This window comes from Sapajus apella, unplaced genomic scaffold, assembly GCF_009761245.1.
Source record: "Sapajus apella isolate SASKATOON/1434 unplaced genomic scaffold, GSC_monkey_1.0 scaffold144, whole genome shotgun sequence".
Classification (NCBI taxonomy): domain Eukaryota; kingdom Metazoa; phylum Chordata; class Mammalia; order Primates; family Cebidae; genus Sapajus; species Sapajus apella.
Genome location: NW_022437084.1, coordinates 933,305 through 941,926, shown reverse-complemented (window position 1 = coordinate 941,926; position 8,622 = coordinate 933,305). Strand labels below are relative to the sequence as shown.

At 52.1% G+C, this 8,622-nt stretch overlaps 1 protein-coding gene across 1 annotated transcript in view; it reads right to left on the bottom strand.

The window, feature by feature from the left end:
• Nucleotides 1–1,234: 1,234 nt before the first annotated feature.
• Nucleotides 1,235–8,622, bottom strand: part of HAS1 (hyaluronan synthase 1) — a 14,945-nt gene continuing 7,557 nt past the window's right edge. Inside the window, exons 2-5 of the mRNA XM_032264635.1 lie at nt 7,908–8,612; nt 5,403–5,628; nt 4,690–4,822; nt 1,235–2,223 (exon numbers count right to left, since the gene is read on the bottom strand). Coding sequence (XP_032120526.1) covers nt 1,548–2,223; nt 4,690–4,822; nt 5,403–5,628; nt 7,908–8,612 — 1,740 coding nt within the window. The 3' untranslated portion in view covers nt 1,235–1,547. The remainder of the gene's footprint in view (nt 2,224–4,689; nt 4,823–5,402; nt 5,629–7,907; nt 8,613–8,622) is intronic.

Sequence of the window (8,622 nt, the reverse complement as noted above, 5' to 3'; positions counted from 1 at the left end):
TTTTAACTTCTACATATCTCCTGAAGCTGCCTTCTCTGTGGTCCCAGTCACCCCCACCTCTTGTCTGGATCACGGACCAGCCTCCCTGCCTCTCCTTGGCTCTCCCTACTATAGCCCATTCTCTACATACCAGCAGGACTTGTTTTATTTTATTTTATTTTTTTTGGAGACAGGATCTCACTCCAAGGCCCAGGCTGGAGTGCAGTGGCGCGATGTCAGCTCACTGCAACCTCTGCCTCCCTGGTTCATGTGATTTCTCCTGCCTCAGCCTCCCAAGTAGCTAGGATTACAGGTCTGCGCCGCCATGCCTGTATTTTTAGTAAAGATGGGGTTTCGCCATGTTGGCCAGGCTGGTCTCGAACTTCTGACCTCAAGTGATCACCTGCCTCGGCCTCCCAAAATGCTGAGATTACCGGCGTGAACCACCCACACCTGGTCGAATTGCACACTTTGAATGGGTGAACTCTGTGGGAGAGAAATTGGAGCCAAATATGGACAAGTGTCCCAAAGAAATTTGCTATTAACAGAAAGAAATGGAACGGTAGTTTATGGGGAAGCTGAGGTCAAGAGAGGGGGGGTCTTAAAAATGGGAGAGTAGCAATATGTTTGGATGCTGATGGAAAAGGGTCAAGGGGAAAGGAGAATTGATGATTAGGTAGCAAGAACTGCTGGAGTGAAGTCTTTGAGCAGACAAAGAGGTCATAGGGTCTGTTGCCCTAACAGAAGAGGTTGGCATTGGCTTGGAGCACAGACAAGTCACCCTCCGCAACAGGAAGAAGGTGGAGTGTATGGGCATAGGGCAATTGAGTGGGAAGACCTGGAGATGGGGACTCCAACAAAAGTTCTCTTTTTTAATCCCTGTTTTCTCAATGAGACAGGAAGCCAGCTAAGGGGCTAGGGGAGGAGGTGCTGGAGGTTTGAGGAGAAAAGGGATGAGTTAGCCTTCTGAGCAGGTGGACTAGAGAAAAAAGCACCATCTGCAGTGCCTGACAGTGTCGGCAGGCAGGTGACAGGTGCTTCGTAAGTACCAGTGAATGAGCTGAGTGATGTAACCCTCACACCAACCCTGCCCCATGGGATTAATAATCCCTGTTCTCAAAAGAGGGTACCCCAGGTTCCAAGGAAGGAGAGCGTCTTGTCCAGGTTCAGATGGCTAGCACCCAACACCGAGCCCAGCGCTCCCAACTGTCAATCATCCAATCCCCTTAGTTCTCAAAAAAGGAGGCAGCTCAGAGAAAATAAATAAAATTCTTTATTACATCCTAATCACACCGTAGAAATGGAGATTAAGAACGAGGAGAAAGCAGGGCTCTTTCCCCTCCACTCCTCAAATCCCACATCCTGATCAATAAATACCCCTCCCTAGAGACCCAGAAGTCCCAGTCCCAATATAGTCCAGACTGAAGAATCTTGGGCTGACCCCCTCGTTTTGCAGAGGAGGGAAACTGAGGCCCAGAGAATCACCCAGCAAGTTCGTGGCTCGGGAGCCCTGCAGGTCTCCTCTGGCCTCCCCTGCAGACCCTGGAGACGCATCCGCGTGGCTGGCCTCACACCTGGACGCGGTAGCCCCCGGCCCGCCGCCGGCAAAGCCTCCGCACGCCCACCCAGTACAGCGTCAACATGACCACCCAGTAGCCCACGTAGGCGCCGGCCCCCGCGGCCAGGTGGTAGGCCTCGGCTGCGCGGGAAGGGCCGCTCCAGTCGGCCCTGGCCTCCTGGGCCACGCTGCGGATCAGGCCCCCAAGCAGCAGCAGCGCCCAGAGCGCCAGGGGCAGCAGAGGGACGTAGTTAGCGGCCAGCTTCCTCCGGCCCGAGGTGCCCCAGCCACTCTGGTTCATGGTGACCAGCGCCAGGAACTTGGCGGGCAGGAGGCCACACATGTAGAGGGGTGCGTAGAGCGACAGCAGCACCATGCGCAGGCAGCCCCGCAGCCAGGCCGCGAAGGCCGCCTTGGCCAGCGCCACGCCCTGCACGCACAGCAGCACCCACAGCAGCGCCCACGGGCGGCCCGCGTAGAACAGACGCAGCACGGTGGTCGCCACAAAGAAGGGGAACAGGCCCGAGACCACCGCCTCGTAGGTCATCCACGCGTGATGCCGGTGCCACCAGAGCGCATTGTACAGCCACTCGCGGAAGTACGACTTGGACCAGCGCGTCTGCTGGCTCAGCCAGCGCAGGAAGGACGAGGGCGTCTCTGAGTAGCAGCGGGACCTGGAGGTGTACCTGCCCCAGGGCGAGGAATGAGGGCATCATTGCGTGCTCCCTGGAGCCTGGGCAGGATTCTGGGGGCAGAAATGGCCACTGTGGTTGGCCACTGGGGGCGAGTTTCTTAACCTCTCTAGGCCTCAGTGTTCTCATGTGTAGACTAGGGTCCATACTGGTTCCTAAGCCTGGACATGGTTCCTCACTCCTGTAGTCCCAGCACTTTGGGAGGCTGAGGCATAAGGAGTTCAAGACCAGCCTGGGCAACATAGCAAGACCCTATGTCTACTAAATAAACAAATAAAGATGTAAGCACCAATGGGCAGGGTACAATGGCTCAGGCCTGTAATCCCAACACTTTGGGAGGCTGAGGTGGGGAAATCGCTTGAAGCTAAGAGTTCAAGATCAGCCTAGACAACATAGTGAGACCCTATCTCTAAAAAAAATAAAAATAAACAGCCAGGCATTTTTGGTTTTGTTTTTCTTTTTAGAGATGGGGTCTCACATCACAGGTGATATGTGCCTGTAGTCCCAGCTATTTGGGAGGCCAAGATGGGAGGATCACTTGGGCCCAGGAGTTTGAGGTTGCTGTGAGCTGTGATTGTGCCCCTGCACTCCAGCCTGAGCCTGGGCAATGCAGCAAGACTCTATCTCAAAAAAAAAAAAAAGGTTCTTATCTGACAAGGATATTGTGAGGATTGAATGAAGATTAAATGACAAGTGCTTAGGACCAGTAGATAGTATTTGCTCAATAACTGTTAGCTACTACTGTTTTTACTATGACTAATACCATTACTATTGCTGTTTCTAATCACATTGGTTACTGACACTATTAGTAACACTGTCACTAACACATGACTAATACGACCATGCTTACTATTACTGGCAGGCCCTACAGTGAGGAGCAAGATGGGCGCGGTTGCTACTCTGGGTAGTCCATGTATTAGAACTTCTCAAGGGAGCCATCAGGCCTCCTTCCCGCCTTGTGGCAGACATCATTAATCAATCTCTGCGCAGTTTCCAGCCAAGCCCACACAAGACTAGAATCCCTGGCATTACTTGACAGTGTTCAGTCTCCTTCCTATGGATGGATGCTATGTCACTTGGCATCCTCAATGGCCTGCCTGCTTCCGACCTTGCCTCCTGCAGTCCGTACTGAAAACAGCTGCTAGAGGAATCCCATTACAACATATCACTTCTCTGCTTAAAACCCTCCCATGGCTCCCTCATCTTAGAGTCCTGAAGCCTATAAGCCTTTGGTGAGTGGGTCCCTCATTAACCCTCCACCCTCCTCTCCTAATACTCCCCCAGCTCAGTGCTCCCCATCCTACCTCAGGCATTCCACCTAACACTTCACTCCCCACCCCCGGCATTATTTATCTCCATAACACATGTCATTAACACACTGTACGTTCTACTTATTAATTGTTGTGTGTCTCCCAAACTCATGTAATCAATTGGCGTCCCGTCTGTCTATTGCCGTCTCCCTGCAGCTTAAATATTCTAGGCACCTAATGAATATTTATTTGTCCAGTGAATGGACGCATGGATTCCCTTGGAATATCTCAAGTTCTCTCTGGGTCTTTCAGTGGGCCTGGCTTTGCAGAAATCACTCTCCCCTGAACTTCACTTGATCTAGCTCATACTCCTCTGAGTCTCATGGAATCATTGAATTACCTGTCTTCTCTTGAAGAACTTACTAGAGTTCCGGTGCTCCTCTCCTCTCACTTGATTCTTTTTTTTTTTTTTTTTTTTTTTTGAGATGGAGTCTCACTCTGTCGCCCAAGCTGTAGTGCAGTGGTGCAATCTCGGCTCACTGCAACTTCTGCCTCCCAGCTTCAAGCGATTCTCCTGCCTCAGCCTCCTCAGTAGCTGCGATTACAGGCGTGCGCCACCACACCCAGCTAATTTTTGTATTTTTAGTAGAGACGGAGTTTCATCATGTTTGTCAGGCTGGTCTTGTGATCTGCCCACCTTGGCCTCCCAAAGTGCTGGGATTACAGGCGTGAGCCACCGCGCCCGGCCCCTCACTTGATTCTTTCCCCATGGCTCTCTCTCTAGTTAGATCCCATGCCATCCATTTGTTTCTTGCCCTTCCCACTTCACTCCCCACTGTGCTACCTTGGTCTCCATGGCAGAACCAAGTCACCCTATCTCAATTCTGGGTGAGTTCTCCATCCTCACCTTCCCTCTCTTGGTAGCGTTCACTGCATTCCACGGTTCAGTGCAAACGCCACCCTTGTCCCTTATAGTGTCTTTCACTCTCCCCTAATATTTCATGTGGTAGAATCCATTGGCTCATTGCAAATGGCCCCTCTGCCCCTTATGGTATCTTCCTCTCTCCTCCAATGTCTCCCTTGGTAGCGCCCATTGTCTAGTGAGTTACTTTGGATTTGGAGAACTCCCAGCACGCACACACACACACACACACACTGAGATACTCATTGGCCTCTACACATACCCGACCACCTGGTCCCCTCAGCTTACTTGGTAGCATAACCCATGCTGAGCATGCGGTTAGTGAGGTGTCGGTCATCTCCAAAAGTACAGTGGGTGCCCAGGAACTTCTGGTTGTACCAGGCCTCAAGAAACTGCTGTAACAGGTTGTTCCTGTATAGGCCTGGGTGGAGGGGAGGTGTGAAAGCGTGTCAGCCTCTGCTGTCACCAACACCAACTCCAATGCTGTCTCCAGCCCCAACCCCATCTCCAGTTCCAACCCCATCCTCAGTCATCAGAATCACAGTCTCAGCACTATCTCCAATCCCAACTCCAGCCCCCATGCTGTCATCAACCTCATACCCACTCCAACCTGCCTGTCATTGAACCATGCCCCCTGTGACTACAAACCTGCCCACCCCAGTCTCATCACCAATCCCATATCCATTCTCAGCCCCATCCAAAACCCACTGCAACCTCAAACCTGGCTCCAACTCTGTCTTTGACTCCAAGCCTGTCCTAGCTCCTTCGCCATCCCCAACCTCAATCCCCATCCATATTTTCCTTCTCCAGCCTCACTCCCCACAACAAACCCAGCTTGAGCCCAAGCAGCATCCTCACCACCAACTTCCAGTTTTATTCCATCCCCAATTCTGCCCTGCTCCATCTTTGTCCCCAACCCCGGTCACATCCTCAGCCCCATCCGGCTTCCCTTCTCCCTTTCCACCCCAACCAAGGCCCTCCCAGTCCCTGCCCCTGCTTACCTAGGGGACCGCTGATGCAGGACACGCAGTGGAAGTAGCTCTGGCAAGCTCGCTCCACGTTGAAGGCTACCCAGTATCGTAGGCTGCTTAGGAAGCTGACCCAGGAGTCCAGAGGGTTAAGGATGCGCACGTCCCCGCCAACAGCCCCTACCCGGGGGTCCTCATCCAGTACCCGCACCAGCTCCAGCAGCGCCATGGGGTCCAACCTTGTGTCGGAGTCACAGACCTGTGAGGTGGAAGGGGCCAGGATCAGCACAGACCCCTGCACCAGGCTGATGCTTAAAGGGGGGAACCAAGGGATGCGATGCCACTGAGGCACTCTGCAACCAATCTGAACGTAATTTTGAGATTTTTAGTCATTTTGAATGCGTAATCACAGTTTAACATGTACTTCCAGATGCACATCCTAGTATGAACATGAACCATAGACATATACAATCTCCTCTGGTGTGTGAGACCTCTAACTTGTTACTAAGCAATAGAACATGACAGAAGTTATGGGATATAACCGCCATGATTCTACTACCTAATATGGAAATGGTGAATGGGTTTTGCAATGTAATTAAGTCCCCACATCTCTTGATTATAAGTTAATCAAAAGGCGATTATCCTGGGTGGGCCTGGTCCAATCAGGAGAGCCCTTTAAATGCAGATCTACAAGTCAGAGACTCTCCTTGCTGGCCTTCAAGAGGCAAATGACTGCTACCATGAGTTCTGTAGCTGCAAGAAAATGAATTCTGCCAACCAACAAATACGTAAGCTTGAAGGATAACCCCAAGCCTTAAAAAGACCCAGCTTCAGCTGACACCTTGACTGCAACCTGGTGATATCCTGAAGAGAGGACCCAGTTGAGTTGTGCTGACTCTTGAGTCACAGAAACTGAGATAATAAATGTGTTTTGTTCTAGCTGGCAAACATATGGTAACTTGTTATGCAGCAATGGATAACTAATATAATACATTAGAATCGCTACACCAGGCCAGGCACGGTGGCTTATGCCTGTAATCCCAGCACTTTGGGAGGCCAAGGTGGGGAGATCACCTGAGGTCAGGAGTTTGAGATCAGCCTGGCCAACATGGTGAAACCCTGTTGCTACAAAAATGCAAAAATTAGCTGGGCATGATGGCAGGTGCCTGTAATCCCAGCTACTGGGGAGACTGAGGTGGGAGAATCGCTTGAACCCAGGAGGTGGAGGTTGCACTGGGCCGAAATCGCGCCTTTGCACTCCAGCCTAGGCAACAGAGTGAGACTGTGTCTCCAAAAAAAAAAAAAAATTGCTACACCAAATGCGATGGATGAATGGGTAAATAAATGAAATTAATCTCTATGTTGAATAGATAGATGGTTGAATGCATGAATGAAATAATCTCAACACTGAAGAAGGGCAAAGGGAAGGAAGGAAGAAGGAAAGAAGAAAGGGAACAAATCTTGACATTTAATAGATGAATGAATAAATGAGTAAATAATCTGCATATTGGATGCATAGATGGGTGCATGAATACGTGAGTGAAGAAAAGCATTTCTACACCGAATGAAGTAAGGAAGAACTTAATTCTATATTGAATGGATGGAAAAGTGGATGGATGGATGGATGGATGGATGAATGGATAGATGAACGAATCTCTATATTGCATGAATGGATAAATGGATGGGTAAGTGAATGAATAAGTGAAATAAAGTATCTGCCTACAATGGGTGGGTAAACAAAGAAAGGAAGAAATGACTCTATATGGAATGCATAAATAAAGGAATTAAAAAATGAATGTTCTCCAGACTGGATGGATGAAAGAACGAGTGAGGAAGAGTTTCTACACTGAATGAAGAAAGGAAGGACTTGGCCGGGCGCGGTGGCTCAAGCCTGTAATCCCAGCACTTTGGGAGGCCGAGGCGGGTGGATCACGAGGTCAAGAGATCGAGACCATCCTGGTCAACATGGTGAAACCCCGTCTCTATTAAAAAAAAATACAAAAAATTAGCTGGGCATGGTGGTGCGTGCCTGTAATCCCAGCTACTCAGGAAGCTGAGGCAGGAGAATTGCCTGAACCCAGGAGGGGGAGGTTGCGGTGAGCCGAGATCGCGCCATTGCACTCCAGCCTGGGTAACAAGAGTGAAACTCCGTCTCAAAAAAGAAAAAAAAAAAAAAGAAAGAAAGGACTTAATTTTTCATCGAATGGATGGATAATTGAATCAGTGGATGAATGGATGAACAAAGGAATCTCTATATTGAATAAGATGGATAGATGAATGGATGAGTCAAGAATGAGTGAAGCTCTCTTCCTGGAATGTGCAAGTGAATGAAGAAAGGAAAGAACGCCTCTAAACAGAATGAGTAAATGAAGGGATAGATGGGTGATGAATGAATGAGTGAAGGAAAGAGTCTCTCCACTGCATGGATGAATGAAGAAAGGGAGAGATTCATTCGAATCTGTACACTAAAGGAAAGGCCCCAGGAACGTGGGATTCAGGTGTTCGGGTCACGAGTGGGCTGAGGGCGCCTCCACTCACCTGCACGTAGTCCACCGAGTCTCCGAGCGCCTTGAAGGCCGTGTACATGACCTCGCGCTTGCCGCCCCAGCGCTGCGCCACGCACACGCACCTGCGCGTCCTCACCAGCGCCTCCACCGCCAACCGCCCGGGATCCTCCGCCTCCACCTCCCGGTAGGCCCCGGCGCCCGCCGCGCCCGCCGCCGCGGGTTCCCAGGGCTGGTGGTAGTTGCCGTCCCACACGTACGTGGCGGGGTCCTCGTCGGCGAAGACCTCGCGGAACATGTCGACCATGTAGAGGTCCTCGGCGCGGTTGCCGTCCACCACCATGAGGACGCGCAGCCGCGCGCGCGGGTACAGCAGGGCGCGGGCGGACGCCAGGCACTGGCGCAGGTACGCGGGGTCCTCCTGGTAGGCGGAGATGGTCAGGGCCACGCTGCGCGCCGTGGCTGCCTCCGGGGGCCCCCGTGCCGCCGCGCGCCGCGCCGCCGCCGCCACCCGCCGGTGCTCCAGGTACGCGAAGAGGCTCTGCGCCACCAGGTGCGCCGACAGGAAGGCCCCGTAGAGGCCGAAGGCCAGGAGGCCGTGGCTGTCGGAGGCCAGCGGCACCCCGGCGGCGTAGGCCCAGGTCATGAGGCCCAGGATGAGCAGCGCGAAGGCGATGGTCAGCACGCGCCGGGCCAGGCCGGAGCAGCGGCGGGCTGCGGGGGTGGGCTTGGGCGCGTCCTGTTGGGAG